This window comes from Neomonachus schauinslandi, chromosome 9 (assembly GCF_002201575.2).
Source record: "Neomonachus schauinslandi chromosome 9, ASM220157v2, whole genome shotgun sequence".
NCBI lineage: Eukaryota > Metazoa > Chordata > Mammalia > Carnivora > Phocidae > Neomonachus > Neomonachus schauinslandi.
In genome coordinates, this window is record NC_058411.1 from 28533507 (window position 1) to 28549651 (window position 16145).

The 16145-nt window shown below is 52.2% G+C and overlaps 1 protein-coding gene across 1 annotated transcript in view; it reads right to left on the reverse strand.

The window, feature by feature from the left end:
• The window catches only part of RGS6 (regulator of G protein signaling 6), a 541585-nt gene that overhangs the window by 13709 nt on the left and 511731 nt on the right, over window positions 1–16145 (reverse strand). The window contains exons 16-17 of the mRNA XM_021679541.2: window positions 11443–11532; window positions 7609–7662 (exon numbers count right to left, since the gene is read on the reverse strand). Coding sequence (XP_021535216.2) covers window positions 7609–7662; window positions 11443–11532 — 144 coding nt within the window. The remainder of the gene's footprint in view (window positions 1–7608; window positions 7663–11442; window positions 11533–16145) is intronic.

The window sequence follows — 16145 nt, forward strand, 5'->3', positions numbered from 1 at the left end:
GATCTATGAATTCACCCTCTTACCAGTCATTAAGGTGCCATGAATACACTGGCTTTACCCAGTTCTGGGTGGGGGGGAGGGGCAGGAATTGCCATTGGTTTCAACCTTACTGCGCTAACAGCAGCACATGAATAAATATTCTCTGGAGCAGGGGGATGTAGTGATGATAGTCACCCTTCTACCATCAGCCAGGCTGACGAGGGGGTTGTGGGAAGTTCCTGCCAAATACTATGCCAGTAAGAACCATTCCTGCTGGGGCCATGGTGCTCGGGTCAAAAGGATTCGGCTGTGATTGGGGAGAGTGGAACTGCCAGGAGGGTGGTTGCTGGGGAGGTTCCAGGCTCCCAACCCTGCCTCGCCTTCCTATCTGTTGGGGAGCCACCAAAGGGTCCTTCCCTCATGGGCCTTCAGGTCACATTGTAAAGCTGACAATACCCGCCCCCCTCCCCGAGCCTTTTTCAGCCCCACGGCAGTGTTCCAGTTAACCTTCTGCTACATGGCAACATTTCACAGATTGTGCCTATGTAAGATTTTACATCCTGCCCTCCTTCCAGAATGCTGAGATTCCCAAACTTGACTCGAATCAAAGACACTCACTTGCTGCTGGACAACAGGGGAGACCCCCGAGTCATTTTCCCCGGGAGCTCATTTGGGGGGAACTCCATGGTGGTTTTACTTCTTAGCCTTCAAGGTCCTTAGAACTTGAGCTCTCTGACTTCTAACTTTCCAGTCTGGACACAGGCCGACTTGGGTCTCTTGTTCTTGCCCTTGACATTGGCAGCTTTGTCCCCTTCCTAGGTTTCTGTTATTCCAAAGCCTGGCTAACACCTGGGGGTTTCTCTCTCTGCCCCCTCTGTCCCCCTGGCAGGACAGAGGTGGATTCGATCCTTTGCAGAAGTGGGTGTTCTGTCCTGCTGAGTTCTGCACTTCCCACTGTGCATCCCACTGAGGGCCCTGCGGTCACCTTCACCCTCTGCCTTCTCACTGGACAGATGGGAACCCACGGCTGTTCCCATGTGGCTGCCTGGGGACAGGTGCCAAAAGTCTGACCAAATAAGTGACAAGGAACAGGCTGAAATCCCACAACCCCATCAGCCGCTGTTAAAATAAGAGCTCCTTCTAGAAGGACATCTTTCCTGAGTGGGGGGTGAGAGGAAGCCTCTGTTATGGCAAAGGGCTGCAGGTCACTTCCCGAAATAGATTCCCGCCTGGCACGTACAGACACAGTTTGCCCCCAGCCTGCCTTGCGGGACACTGGCAGGGTATGCGATGTGGATCTGAATCAGTGGCTGTAAACACACAGCTGTGCCTTTCTGCCTCAGAGGAGTTAGATTTTCACTTGACTGCTCCTCACACTGGGGTCTGGGGAAGGCAAAAGAGGGCCTGGGTGGTGGGGAGGGAGGCTGGCGAGAGGAAGCGGGAGCGGCTTTGCAGAGCCTGGCTGTGTGCCCCACGTGCCCCTGTGTGGGGAGGCTGAGTCACTGCTGGGTTTTCTCCCGGGGGGGGGGGGCACTTCGTGGGGAGGGGATTTAGGCTGCTTTGGGTTGACAGGTTGAATCATCAGCTGCAACAGCTGGGGGTTCCTCCTTCTGAAAGCAGTGGTAGGATGTAGGGTTGAGTTTCTCCAAACTGACAACGTCTGACCCTTTGTGATACACAAAAATCTCACTCCTCCCCAGAGTTTCGGAAGACCCAAGCCCATCCCCTGCCATTGGGAATCCCTTGATCACTTTTCCTTTTCTGCATCCTGGCAGCCAAGCTGATTTGGTTGTCTTACATGTTGTGTGTGTATAAAAAATAGACTTTTACATTTGCATTTTCCAGCTACGACACTATACTATTAAATATGCTTTGTGAAGCTTTACTTGGAGCCAAGACGGAGAGAGAGAGACAGAGGAGGCTTCGCTGACCACTGCCTATAACCAGGATAGCACAGACTTTGGTAACCTTCTTTTGCCCATCTCTAAGAGAGGACAGTGGCAAGCTGGCCCAGAGTTCTCCAGGGAATCAGAAAGTGTGGTTCAGGTGAGCAGCAGAGTGATGCTGAGGTCCCCAGATGCTCATCTTGCATTCTTTCCCAAGCCCCACGAGTCACGGTGATGCCATGGCACCCACCCTGGAGCCCACCCTTCTGCCCAGCAGACCTCATCCCTACCTCCCACCACACACCCAGCTGGGCATCCATCCAGAAGGGCAGGGACTGCAGAACTGGCAGAGGTGACCAGCGTGTGTTGCTTACCCCGTTTCTGGTGACACCACCACCCCCACCCCACAGCGGTCACAGTGTGTGAGTGAGCCCTGGGGATCTGAGCGGGCCTATGGCTTAGGGAGCCTGTGGTACTCTTAGTTCTGCTGGGGCTTTATCCTCACAGCCTTGCCCAGGGCTTTTAAATACAGATCCAACTCAATGCTAGCCATGGTTTCTGTCCCTGTCCCCAAGGCTGGCAGCCACTTTCCAATCAGGAAGGCAGCTCTTTGCTCATTCTGAGGGAGGATTAGCACAATTCAGGAATCTTAGCCTAGAAAGCAGCACAGACCTATGGACACTCCCAGCTGGAAAAGTCTGTAGAGATTATTTAGTCCAAGCCATTGTATTTAGGAGGAAACCAGGGCTCAGAGAGGGCTAGCGATTTGCCTGAGGTTGCACAGCTAGCAAGCTGTGGCTAGAAGCAGGGGCCACTCCGCCTGGGGCTGATGATGAATTCCACAGGGTCCCAGAAGTCCTCACTGCTCAAGAGAGGCAGGAGTCTATGCTTTCCTTCCCAGATACTACCATGGAAGTCCATCTCCATCTCTGGGCAGGCCACGGTTTCACTATTGCTGGGCCTCAGGGCTCTGAAGTGGGAGAGCCTAGAACGACAGTCTGACCCTGTGGTTCCAGAGGGGCCCCAGGTTTTGCAATCAAAACCAACCCTATGTAAAGATTTGTAGCCAAGAGTCCTCGGCTGGAAGCCCAAAAGGATTTTTTTTTTTTTTTTGATTGAGGTCAAAGCCCTTTGGGGGCTCTGCTGAGTCTAGGTATTTGAGAACTCATTCCCTAGGGGTGGGTGGCTGTCTGCCATGACATGCTGAGGGGGAGGGGGACCAGCCTCCTGGGGGAAGGAGCCGCTCCTGCTGGGCCGCCCAATACCTCCTCTGCCTGGAGCCTCAGCCTTCCACTCCCTGTGCAGCATCTGGGCCTGGAGCTGGGGTTTCTTCCTGCAGCACTGCCTGGAAAGGCGGGGAGGTGAGCTGCTGACTTTTCCTCCCTCAGCTTTCCTTGTGGCCAGGGAGGGAGGAGAGGGAGAGGGCAGGAGGGGCGAGGGCGGGAGGGGCGAGGGCGGGTGACAGCTGGCTCCCAGAGCTTCCTGGTCCCCGCCTGACTTTCCTGCTGCATTCCTTGCCGCCTGTTGTGGAGATGCCACTGGGAACAGGCCAGGCACCCTGAGCTTCCGGCCCTGTGGTTTCAATTCCAAGGAGCACCTTGACGAAGCTCCACTGCCGAGTTCTCTTAGGTGGGTGAATACCTGGTCCTCATCTCCGCTCCCCTCTGGGGCCTCTGGTGCTTGATCAGGCCCTAGCAACCCCATTTCCCATCTTTGGAGCCTGAGGCCCGGGCAGCTGGGGCTTCAGCCGAACCGCCAGGCCCAGGTGGAAGCCTCCAGGGAGGCTGCTGCCTGTTGCTGACCCCCCTCGAGTGCATCACCCCCTGGGGCCGCTTCCACAGAACTGTACACAAGAAGCAGACCCTCTCTAGCTTCTCCTCCCCAGGTAGCTTCGGCCACCACCCAGAAAGCGACAACCAAATGGCCGCTGCTGAGCCTTGGTGGAAGGAGCTTTGCTTCCTCTTGCCCTCCTCCTAGGCATCCCGGGCCTCTGTGTCAGAGTCAGCCCGCGGCAGGGCCCTCCCGGCTCTCGGGAGGCCCCGAGGGAATGAGCATGCCTAAGAGAGAGCAAGGGGGCAGCAAGCCTTTCTGCTCTGGACACCCTCACATCCGCCTTGTCATCTGTCTGCAGCAGAACCAGGAGGATGGCAGAGAACGGCAGGCTGCTGGGCGCTGAGTGGTAGGGAGCAGTCTTGAGTTGGAGAAGTCCCCTGCTCCACCAGGCGGTCACACCAGGACCCCCCAGAAGGAATCAGAGGAGGAGGGGGACAGAGATGCAAACATGAGCCACAGTGATGCACCTCATGTTTCCCCCTGGGGCTTTCGTGTTTTACAGCCATAGTGAAAGGAAGCCTCCCAGCGCACAGGACTCAGGGGAGACAGGCTGGGTTCATATAACCTGAAACCATGTGTGGGCCCCCCCGCCCTTGTGCGGCTGCTGTAGGTTAGAGTTCTTGGACTGGGCCTCCTCGGACCAGGCCCCCACCATGTGCAGTGGTGTGGGTCATTCACTGCCCAAGGGCAGCTGAAGGTCAAGTAGGGGCTGAAATCTAGCCTGCACTGTGCTGGCCATCTGTGGGGCTTGGGCCCATCGGAGGAGTCCTGTCTTCTGTTTTGAATGAAGGTACAACATGGACTAGTTGCACTATGCCATAGACTTTCAGTCTTAGACCTGAGCCTTCCTGTTAAATCAGTGGGGCTTTGTGCAGGCCCCGTGGCTCCAGCAGCCCCAACTACACGAGGTTCTGCACAGCATATCCCCTGACAATTGCACTGTATACTCAAGTTCTGGGTGACTCAGAATCAAGTTTCCGTTGGAAGGAGAAGCTCACGCAGCACTGCCTCTACTGGGGATTGCAAGTCTCCTTCTGCAGCACATGAAACTACTCCTTAGCATCTCCTGTAAAAGGGGCCATCTCTGGCCTTTAACAGATAATCCCTCCATGTCATAATACGTCTTAAGACTTGGAAAGAACAATTTGCTTTCTCCAAAGTTTTCTCTTTTACCAAGAAAAGAAAGGACATTGGCATGGGAGAACAGCCGACTGAGCTATCCAACCACCTGGATCCAGGCCTCTTGCCACCAATTGTCCTAAATGGCAGCTGGTCCACATCCTTGGTCTATGAACTGTGTAGCTTTACTCCTTAGTTTTTCCATTATTAGTCCCATGACATGGATGGTCTTTTTACACATCTTTCCCAGCGACATGGGAAAGCGACTATTCAACTAGTTGAGTTTTATAGTTTGCAGGAGGTAGGAGATAACATATTCATATAGATCTCCCTTTAGAGAGGTCTAGCATTTTGATAGAAAATGGCTACCAGATTGAAAAGCATATTGGTTGGTTGGTTAATTCCATTTGATTAGAACACTGGGATGTTTTAGACCAAGTTCTTGGGTTCCAGCCTCAATTACTCTGAAAGTTGCCACTATTCTACAGTCATAGACCATTTCCTCAGACACGGCCACATCTTGTGGGTAGGTGGTGTTGCCCCCAGAGCACAGGGAGCACGGCTGCATCAATGCAAATCCATTTCCACCACTGGAACCAAAAGATCGGAATGCACCCCCCATTAGAGTCTTCACAAAAGAACAGTGGGGAATTTATAAACTTTTTTTGAAGTTTGGACCTTTTATCATATAGATGCTAAAAATCTCAGGAGCTTGGAAGATTTTTCTCCTTCAGCTAGCCCTGAAAACATCTCTGTAATTTGTCCCACATGCACACTTGAGACACTTGGAAGGTGTCTGGTATTTTCTCGTTCTAAATGCTTTGTTAACAGACTTTGCAGAACCACTGACCCAACACTACTTCTGGGATGAAGAGACATCATTAAAAGCTCTTCACAGAGCTTCACTGAGATCAGTCTTGCCTTTCCCAATACCCACTTCTTGTGAAAAGCAGCCTGGAGATGTTTGAGCATCTTGTCTGGGTACCAGCCTTCCTCTCTCACACCCTCAGCCTACACGGTCTACCTGAAGGGCCTCCACAGGGCTGTGGGAGTTCTCCTCTCCTGCAGTTTGCACCCAGTGGTCCAACTGACCTCCCAGTGCACTCTGGGTTTGTCAACAAAGTCCTTAAACATCCTCTATCCACAGTGTGCACCTCAAAAGCAATAAGGAAGGGCGGATTCCCACCACTCTCCATAGGGCCTCTGGGGTGGAGAAACTCCCGTAGGCCTTGCCTGAGAGCCTGTGGCACCTTCTTGGTGTGTGAAGCCACGGAGCCGTGGCAAACCAGCCACGAAGACACACCAGGGACCAGCAGGTCTTCCATTCAGCAAGTTCTGATTTCTCATGAGGGAAGGCCAGAGAGAGAGAGAGGACCAAAGAAGAGGAGGGACGAGCACTCATATTTTAATCGCCCCCTACCACAGCTATTGTGATGTTTACGTCTAGCAAATTCAAAATCATGTTTAAATTCCGTTAAAATGCATCTAGCTATGACAGGTTGCTTTCAACCCAGAATTCTTAGAATTTATGTTAAAAAGATGAAGTAAAGATATAGATCACATGGGGGTAGTCAGGTTTACAAGGACCTTCAACAGAGGGGGAAGAAAAGGGCAAGTCAGCATCAGTGGGTTTCTGTCCTTTGGCAAGGGAAGTAGGGCCAGTTCCATGCATGGGAGTCCTGTTCCCTGGCTGCCATTTTGCTACTCGCTGGTTTGATGTTAACAGTGCAGGCTAGGTCCCATGAACTCAGCAGCTCGTTTCTGATGAGCAAGTGAATGAGTGAGACCGAGGCCTTCCTGTACACTAAGCCCTGTGCTCGAATCTTGGAGAGAATGGCAGGAAGAGGAGAGATGGGTCCGTGCTGTTCTACAGACCACAGGACGGAACCCCCACCAGGCGCCATGGGGAAGGCCCTACTCATTCGGTGCTCTCGCCTCTTACCCCGGGGTCTCCTATCTGCCACTGTGTTGCTCTTTACCCCCCTCGAAGCTGGATGTGCATGAGTAACAGGCCCCTCCCCTACAAGAAGAGTGAACTTATAGCCCCCCACCTTTACTCCCTCGGTCACGGTCAAGGCCCGGGGAGCTTGATAAGGCCTTGTCCCGGGGAGCACAGGGACAGCTCGGGGACTTGCTTCTTCCTCCACCCCACGGCTACTGCCTCTCTCCCTGTCCCACTATGCGGATGAGGCTGACAGGGACCGTAAGGGACATCGGATCTCATGCAGAGGCCACCAACACACACGCCAGCTAGACTGCATTGCCAGGACCCATGCAGCACGGTCACCTTCTGCACCCGCAAAAGCCACTACAGAGAAGCATCAGCTCCCGACCTGCACCTGTGTGATTGCTAGAGCTCACAGAGGGAAATTTGGAATTTTCTCTCTCTCTCTCTCTTTTTTTTTTTTTAGATGAGCTATGGTTCTGAGCCAATTTATTTCATGGTACAGTTCGATGGCCTTCTCCCTGGGCTGCCGCGGAAGATGCACACGCCGTGCAGCCCCAAGGGCAGCAGTGTCCTTCCTCCTCAAAGCCCCAAGCAGAAGATCAAACGCGAGGCCCGTGGCTAGGTGGCTGTGTGTGCACCTTCTGCAGAGGGAGCTGCTTGGGGTTTGCAAACCCATCCCTAGAAGAGAAGCCGCAGATGCTCGCAAAAGAAAAAGGGTGTATCGAGTGGGGAAAGCACTGGACTCCCTCCCACCCCGAAGGAAACGACAACCAACAACAAAAAATTGAAGAAACAAAGAAAAACCAGAAGAAACGTTGAGGGAAGAAAACCAGCTGAACTTACCACACTGCGAGTGAACTTTTCTAAGGAAGTTCTACGACCTTGCTCACTTTCTGGCTTTAGGGAAAAAAAAAAAAAAAAAAAAAAAGGTAGGGAGAAAAATACAGAAAAAAAAAAACTCTTCAGCTTATATGTGGTTTCCAAACAGCAGCAGCGGCAGCTAATGCACAAAAACAACAGCAAAACAGGGCGAAAAACGGGAAAAGAGAAGCAGCCAGCGCCGTAGGTGAGAGTCAGCGGGAGAGACAGCAAACGGAAGCCCGCCAGAGATGGTGCTGTGTCCGTGGCGCAGTTAGGAGAGAGGGGTGTTTGCTTCTAAGGGGCCATCGGTGGTGCTGTTGGGCTCGGAGTCGGAGCCTCTGTGCCTTTGCACGAGCCACTGTTGGCCCTTGGGAGCTGTCTGCTCCCTGCTTCCCACTGGCTGTGCTCGTGGGCTGGAGCCCCCAGTTTGTGTCCCCGAGGCTGCAGGCACACACCTGGGGGTCCCAAGTGGGGACCCAGAACAGACTACTCCTGAAGGCTGGGTGTAGGCAGGGGATCCTGATGGGACATCAGGAAGTGGCCGTGGGCAAGGTGAGGTCATCAACGCCTCCGGGAGTTGGGCTTAGGGCTCTCAGATTTTTCCCCACCCAGATGCAGCCAGAAAGTTCACTCACTGCAGTTACTTCCTACTGGGCCCCTGCTGACTTTCATTCTGTGTCCTTAGAGCAAGGAGGGTCTACCCACGTCCTCTCTGTTGACACAGGGTCTTGCGCCGCAGAAGGAATGTTTCAGACAGAAAGTGCTCTCTCGGTATGTAGGCAGGTGACCCCTTCCGAGGTTTACGCAGGGCCGGCTACAGGAGGCTCAGGGACCCCCATGGAGAACTCCTAGCTAAGGAGCCCTTGCCAGGGGCAAGAAGAGGCAAAGCCCTTGAATCCTCTCTCCAGGCCTAGTCGCTCACTACCACACACTACCATAGGAGGAGAGGAGGGTGTCGTGTGTACCTGACCCTCTCCCTAAGTTTCCTGCTTTGAGAAGAGGTTTGGGAGAGAATTACATCCCAAATACTGGCTAGTTGATCCTAGAGCCCTGTTCCAGGGTCCTGAGTCTGAGACTGGGAAATTTGGAGAGTAGAGTCACTCACATGGACACACACACACACACACACACACACACACACACACCCAGCAAAAATGGAAACCGGAGAGCTGAAGAAGCAGCCAGGTGCCTGTGGGTCTGCAGGGTGCCGAAAGCAGAGGGGTGGGCAAAGGGCAGCCATCTGTCTGTGCGGTCAAGGTCAGAGGGCTTCTTTGGTGGTGGTCATGCCCCTATCCCTTCCCCTGGCTGCAGGGAGACAGGACGTTGCAGAAGGAAAACACAACACACACACACACACACACACGACACACACACGACACACCACGGCAGAGCCAGGCTGGTCTTTCTCCTCACACAAGGAGCCGAAGGTTACCGTACCAAGTCTCGGCTCTGGGGACGGCGGGACTCAGCTTCAATCCTGTGCGCGGCCCAAGCGGCACACACTCGGCTGGGGTCAGGCTGGTCCTGGGCCCTGCAGCTAGCACGGTGTGCTTGTCATTCTTGTCCTCTGGCTACTGGGTTGCTGCTCACAGAGGGTTGCCATCAGCCTGACTCATTCGGGTTCCTGCCTTGCATGTCCTGGAGGAGCACTCGAAACCCAGCTCACCGGCCCCTTGAGAACCTGGTTTGCCAGAGCAGCTAACTTTATCTTTGACAATATTAGCACAGAGGATGAACTAGGGATGAAGGTTCAGGAAGCTGTGGTTCCAGACTCCATCATGAGATGGAAAAGCAGAAAAGTGAGGTGAGATCCAGGTCCCCTCTTGTAGCTGGAGCGTGGGACCCTCACATACCTTTATGACCTGGACACTGATATCACACAGCAAGCCCATCTCTGACATCAGGGAAGGCCTACCTGAAAAATACCGAGTTACAACTCCAATCCGCACCTGGAGACTCTCAGGGAGAAATGGAAGAAAAAGTAGGTTTTGTCACTGTTTTTTGGAAACAACCCCTGGATATTGCAAGGGTGTTGGCATCTGCAAGAGCTTTTCTGCCAAAGAACATCCCTTCATTTGGGGGCTGGGAGGCTCGTTCTAATCAGTTTCACATGTAACATTTCACAGGCAAGCCGTGGGTCCCTTCCTCACATGAGGGATCTCCTTCGAGAAGTTCTCCCCTTATGGGAAGACCTGTGGGCACAGGTGTATCAGCTCCACTCCCCGAGCCGGAGTGTGTTTCCCCTTTGTGTTGAGACCCATAAGAGGACGGAATGGCTTCTGGACTCTCCTGGGCATGTAGATGGCCCCAGATGAGCCAGACTGCTAGAACCTTAGAATTTTTCCAAACTGGGATCAGTTCAGGGTCTTGAGCCACGAGAAATAGGAACATTCATTTTGACCTTCTCCCGTGAGATCTGGTCTGGAGCTACCAGAAGTGTCCATAGCTTTTCTTGAAAAAATGGGCATCTGATGTTCCTCTCCATCAGAGCCCCGATACCTACACCCTCCTGCAAGGGAGCTGGCAAGAGGCCAGGCTTCACATTTTCCATCAAGTAGTGACACTTTTTGGAAGGAGTGCAGGCAACCAATAAAGCTGGGTTTCTGACAGTCTGGGTGTTCCAGAAGTCCCTTTTCCTTCCTCAGACTCTCGGGGATATTCTCAGGGCTACCTAAGGGCAGGAGAACGGGATACAAATGCTTTTCTAGACTCTGGAGTTAGAGGGTACCAACCAGATGCGCAGACAGGGTCCTGGCACACGAGGGAGACGGACAGACAGTACACAAAGAGGAGGGCTGCGTGGCAGGGAGAGGCAGCCGACAGAGGGCGTGTGGGTGGACAACCACAAGCTTCGGGACTGGGCTCCGCAGGCTGTGAGGGGGGCGAGGGGTTGCCCGTAGTCCTAAGTGGCGTGGCACGGACGTTGTGGATTTGGGTGCAAGGGGAGCCACACTTAACCACATGGGGGCCTTGGAGCCAAGCTGCAGAGCGCAGAAGGTGTGCAGGCATACAGGAATCCCGGACCATCTCTCCTGCCTCCCCTTTCCCAGACCCCAGGCCCCTCCCGGCTCTTCCTTCCCTCCTCCCAGAAATCCAGCTGAGTTCTTCCTGCTTCAGCTGCCCCTTGTCACCTACATGCTGAGGGTCCCGGGGGCCCCCCAATCCAGACACCAAGGGCTGCAGGGAATCAAGGCTTGACTCTGAGGGGAGGAGGCATATGAAGCTAGAGTGCAGTTATTTCATGGCTGAAAGATAAGGCAAACACTGTGGGGCATCAGGGAGGGGACGATTCCACCAGTGACTTCCGGGGCTAGACTGGGGATTGGGGGGAGGGCTTGAAACCTGTAAGGTTTTCTACCCAGTGAGGGTGTTGCCCTGATCCTTGCCTCATCCTCATCGCTGAGCTGGTGAAACTTTATCTAAAGTCTGTGGTGAAGGGGGCCGGACTTTGCAGTGAGGGGCTCTTTCTGGTTTCCTAAGGGATTCGTGGGCGTCACCGCCAGTCCTGAACTCTTGTGCTGAGCCACTGTGGCCTCAGTATTTGGTCACACCCCCTGCTGTGGGCCGAACGCGCAGGCCAAGGTAATGGGGACTTGGAGACAGGATGCCACACCCTGGACCTTGGGGGTGTGCTGGGATGGTGACGATTCTACTTGTGTGTCTTCCCTTGGAGGGGGAGCAGATAGAGAAGGGAAAGAAGAAAAGAGAAAATAAATAAAACCCAAGGGATGATACTGTCATCTGACGCCAGCAGCAAGCAGCAGGTAAGGGTCAACAGTGCTAAGAAAGGCAGGCCTGCCCTTCCCAAAGATCTACCTTCTTCTTGGCCAGCAGCAGGTCCTGGTAAGCGTTTGACCGGAGGAAGCGGGCATAGCTGTCACTCTTCATCAACTTGTAGATGTGTTCCTGGGAAGGACGGAGGCGGGAAGACACAAGAGAGAACGGTCAGCCACTGCTAAGGACGGGGAGTCACAACCCAACTGGCCACTGTTTTAGCAAAGAGACAAACTGGGGTACGCTTGCATGGATCTAGAAACACTTGTGATATGTTTGCTTTGTTTTCTTTTCCCACCCAGAAACACCAAACAAAATATATTTTCTCCCTTAGAATAAAATCTCCTCGAGGATCATGTCCCAAAGGCTTTGTAATTGGGCCTTGGCGCCATGTTGAGATGCAATATTGTTTAATGATTAAAACCACAGGCACAGCAGTGAGAAGGAACAAAGTACTGGTACACCCAACCACTTGGATGGATCTCGAGGGAATTATGATGAGTGAAAGAGCCAATCCCCAGAAGGTTACATACTGGATGATTCCACTGGTATAACATTCTTAAAATGACAAAGTATAGAACTAGACAACAGATGAGTGGTTGCCAGGGGCTAAGGATGGGAGGGGGTAAGGAAGGGTGTGGTTATCAAAGACAATATGAAGGATGCTTGGGGTGATGGTGCTGTACAGAACTAAACACTCACACACATACACACGCAAGAGTACAAGTAAAATTGGGAAATCTGATACACTTGGTGGTTGTAGCAATGTCAACATCAGGGTTGTGATATCATACTATGGTTCTGCAGATGTTACCATTATGGGAAACTGGGTAACTGGCACATTTCTGTATGTCTTACAGCTGCATGTGAATTAAAAAGCTTAATTAAAAAAAAAAGAACTCCATAGGCCAAGGTGCAATTAGGTCAGTTGTGCATGTTAGGGCCACCCTCCTATCCTGGGAGTGTGCCCTTGGCAACCATTTACAGGGCATGTGAGCAAATACGCCTGGCCTAAGGCTTACATCCAGGAGGGGCAGATGCTATGGTGTGCTGCCCTCTCTTCTTCGCCCGGGCTTCTAGAGGCATTTGCATTCTGGCCTTGGTGATGAATTTCACCCTGGACTTCCAGCTAATTCCTATAGTCTGTGGGCCCTTCCTCACAGATCTGTCCTCACCAGGGGCAGGGTAAGCCTGGTGCCTTAAAAAAGGGCATTTGTTGATGGGAAAAACATTATTTATCAGTTATGATGGGATAAATGTGGCTCAGTGGTCCAGAAGAGCCTGGCTGTCCCAAGAGAGGACCTGTTAAGAGGAATGGTGGGCTTTCACTAGGGAGGATGGGATTGCTGGCAGAGGCTGGCCTGGTGGGGGAAGCATCTTCTCTTATACATAAGCATTGTTCATGCCATGAAGCTGGACAAGGACCTCGGGGCTCGGGGGAATGAAGAGCTGGTCAGTGAGGAGAGAGTGCTCAGTTGAGAGGTGAGACTGGTCATTAAGGACCTCTTCCTTGGGTACTTGCCTCTCAGGGGAGGATGGAGGAAGGGCAGCCTCCCCTCAGGTGGGGGGCACATTTTATAGATGCCTGGCCAGGCTGCTGTTGCAACCCAGAGGAACCCGGGACAATGGCGAGGGCTTGCTGGGAGCCTCTCCCTTCCCACCTCAAAAGAAAGTGAGAGCAGAAAGCAAGCAAGTCCTTGGCCACGTGTGGATCCTTCTCCCACTCATCTTCAGCTTGGGCACCAGCGTGATTCTTCCTGTGATGCCCCCATATTTACAAAAGCAGGGTGTAAGCTGGCTAACGGGATGGCCCACTGCAAGGAGCCAAGCAAAATTCAACAGTGGCTTGGATCTGAACCGACTTTGATAATCCAGACGTGGTGCATTTCATAAACTTAGTGAGAACATGCTTCACCTAGTGTTTTCCTGCAATTTTCAGACAAAAATCCAGCCCACTTTAGTGTAAGTTTCTTGAGGGTAGAAACAATATGTCTTTATCTCTTATATGGGTACAGCGTCCAGCACAGGGTTCAATGTTAGTGACACTGTTTCCAGGTTCACTGACGTGCTTGTGTGAGTAACATCCGGCGAGTTTGCAGGCACCATACTTGTGCTTTCTGCTCACATCAGTTCCTGCCCTCTGCGTGGAAGGGGAGTGGGGCTGGCACTCAGCTTGAAGGAATCCCACAAGGGAGCATCTCGGGTCATCTCTAATGGCCTCAGAGCTTAGGTTGAGGCACTGCATTGGTCTTTGTTTTCATGTGTGGGCTCTTTCAATTGTTCTACCATTTAAATCATAGGTACAAATATTAATGACTCACTGTCTCTTTCTTCTTGTCTCAGGCATCGCTTGTGTCTGGCTGACAGAGGCAGGTGGCTCCTGAGTCATCGGGAGAGACCTATCACTCATGCCTGGACCCTCTCCAAACCCCTCTCCAAGGTAACAGGTCCCTGCTTCTTATCCTGGCTTCTCAGATGAATCTAGATCCCGGTCTATCTCACAAAATACCCCCCTACTGCCTCAAGAGAAGTAAGGAGATCTCTCCTCGTCCAGCACTTCTGGCCGTGGCAACAAATTCCACCCCTGATCTAGCTAATTCCTCCAGCCTCACTGTGGGATGGAAAAGCCTGGTCCATTAAAAGAAAGAACTTGTCAATTAAAAAAGAGCAGGATAAAGCACATGTCTAAACATTTAGTCACAAAGTCAGCAAATATTTAATGAGCATCTACTAGGTACAAACACTCTGTCAGGCGTTGAGGTGACAGCCTGAACAAGACAGACTAAGTCCCTGCTGTCATAAAGCTTAGATGCTACGAGGCAAGATGGATGCACAAAGTGATAGACTACAACTCCCAAAGCAGTCTCAGGTCCCAGCCACTTGTGAATTTTGCATGGCTCCTTGTAGTGGGCTTACTCCCATCAGCAACTTTTGTAGACCTGGGGGTGTATTTGAGCTAAGGGCTCCAAAGACAAAGTGTGAACACAGGGTGCTGGGAATGGGTGTATATGGGATGACCCACTCTGCCAGAGTAGGGTATGTCTCCCCGCCCCCTCTGGGCCTCCCTTTCCCACAGTCTAGAGACCCATGACTCTCCCCTACCCTCCTCTGCTCTCCCAAGCCAAGAAATGGGGCCTTTGATAGACCCAGTTACGGAACTCTGTTCCTTCCTCCTTGCCAGCTTTGTCTAAGAAGCACAAAGACAGTAAACAGGGGGTGGGTGAACGGAGCGCTGAGGTTTTTCTGGGAATGAGAATTAAGATGGGACTCAGGGTCTTTGGCCAGTTCCCAAATGCAATGAGTTTATCACTGCCAGGGACAGCAAGTGTACAAAGCTCTTGGCAGTGACCTCTACTGATTTATGGGAGGTTCTGGTTTGTTTCGCCTATTCTGAAGACAACCAGTCTTAAGGGAAATGTATATCCAGAATCTGCACAGAGCCACTGGCAAGACCAGGAAGCCCTCACTGGCAGAATTCCTCAGGGGCTAGAGAAAAAGAAGTTTCGTCTTCTCTTTTCTTCTTTGCCTTTTCTTGCCTTATCTTCTCTTCCCATCCTTCGCTCCTTCCCTTCCTCTTTCTCCTTTTTCTCTCCTTTCTTCCCTTCCCTCTTTTTTCATTCCTTTCCTCCCTCCCTCCTCCTTATTCCTTCTCCCCCTCAAAAAGAGATAGCTGGGTTAACTATGAACAAGCAGAACTAGCAGGGTCCACATATGCCTTCCTGACACATGGGAGGGTGGGAACGGTTCTCCATAGGCTGAGCAACTGACGCTCTAGGGCCCTAAGTCCCACTGAACATCTTAGCCACAGTTCTCAGTGTGGGGAGGGAATCACGTCCCTCTAGCGGCTGACTGTTGCAGCACAGGGATGTCGCCCTGATGAGACATTCCACCTGCATCTCCCTTTTTGGGCCCAGGGTTGGGATGGGGAGTTCCACTTGCCTGGGATGTTAAGGCGGAAGCAACAACAACTGGAACCAGGAGGGTGAGAGACACATGTGGACGCTGGAAGGAACAAGAAGTGCAAACTGTCTCAAAACCACACCTGCTTCAAATCGATGTTTTGCTGTGATAGTCCTCATTTGGAAATCTCCTTTATTTTTAGGCAAAACACAGTGACCCTCACAAGCACTGGGGAAGGTAATCAGACAAATGCCTGGGGCCTTGGGCCCCAAACATGCTGGAGCAGCTGACTTACTTAAGAGCACCCTCATGTCCTCCTCTTTGCTGTGGGTCCCTAAAACTGCTACAATCTCATTTCCCAGCTTTTGAACATCCTCCTGGAATAGGAAACCTTGTCAACTGGAGCATTGCACAGCTGCCAAGAGCCCTTCTTGTGATTTTTAAGTGTCCTATTTTTCTTTTTGCAGAGATATGGGCCTCATCTCTGCCCTCCACACCCAGACTTCCTGGAACAACATCCAGACTTTGGGGACTGCTGGGTCCATCACAATCCCTTGGAGGAAGATGAGGCTGTGGTGTAGAATGGGATGTTGCTGAGCAGACAGGTGGAAGCAAGACTGGTCTGGGAGCCAAAGGTCCTAGCCACTCATGAATTTTGCGTGGCTCCTTGCGGTGGGCTTACTCCCATCAGCAACTTCTGTAGACCTGGGGGTGTACAGGACCCGGCCCTGCCTATCACACAATTAAATGAGGAAATAGAAGTGAAAGCACCATAAAAACTCTATACATGTAAAGTAATAATAATAATTGGCCTTCATGTTGTGACTGTCCTTGCTAGGGATGAC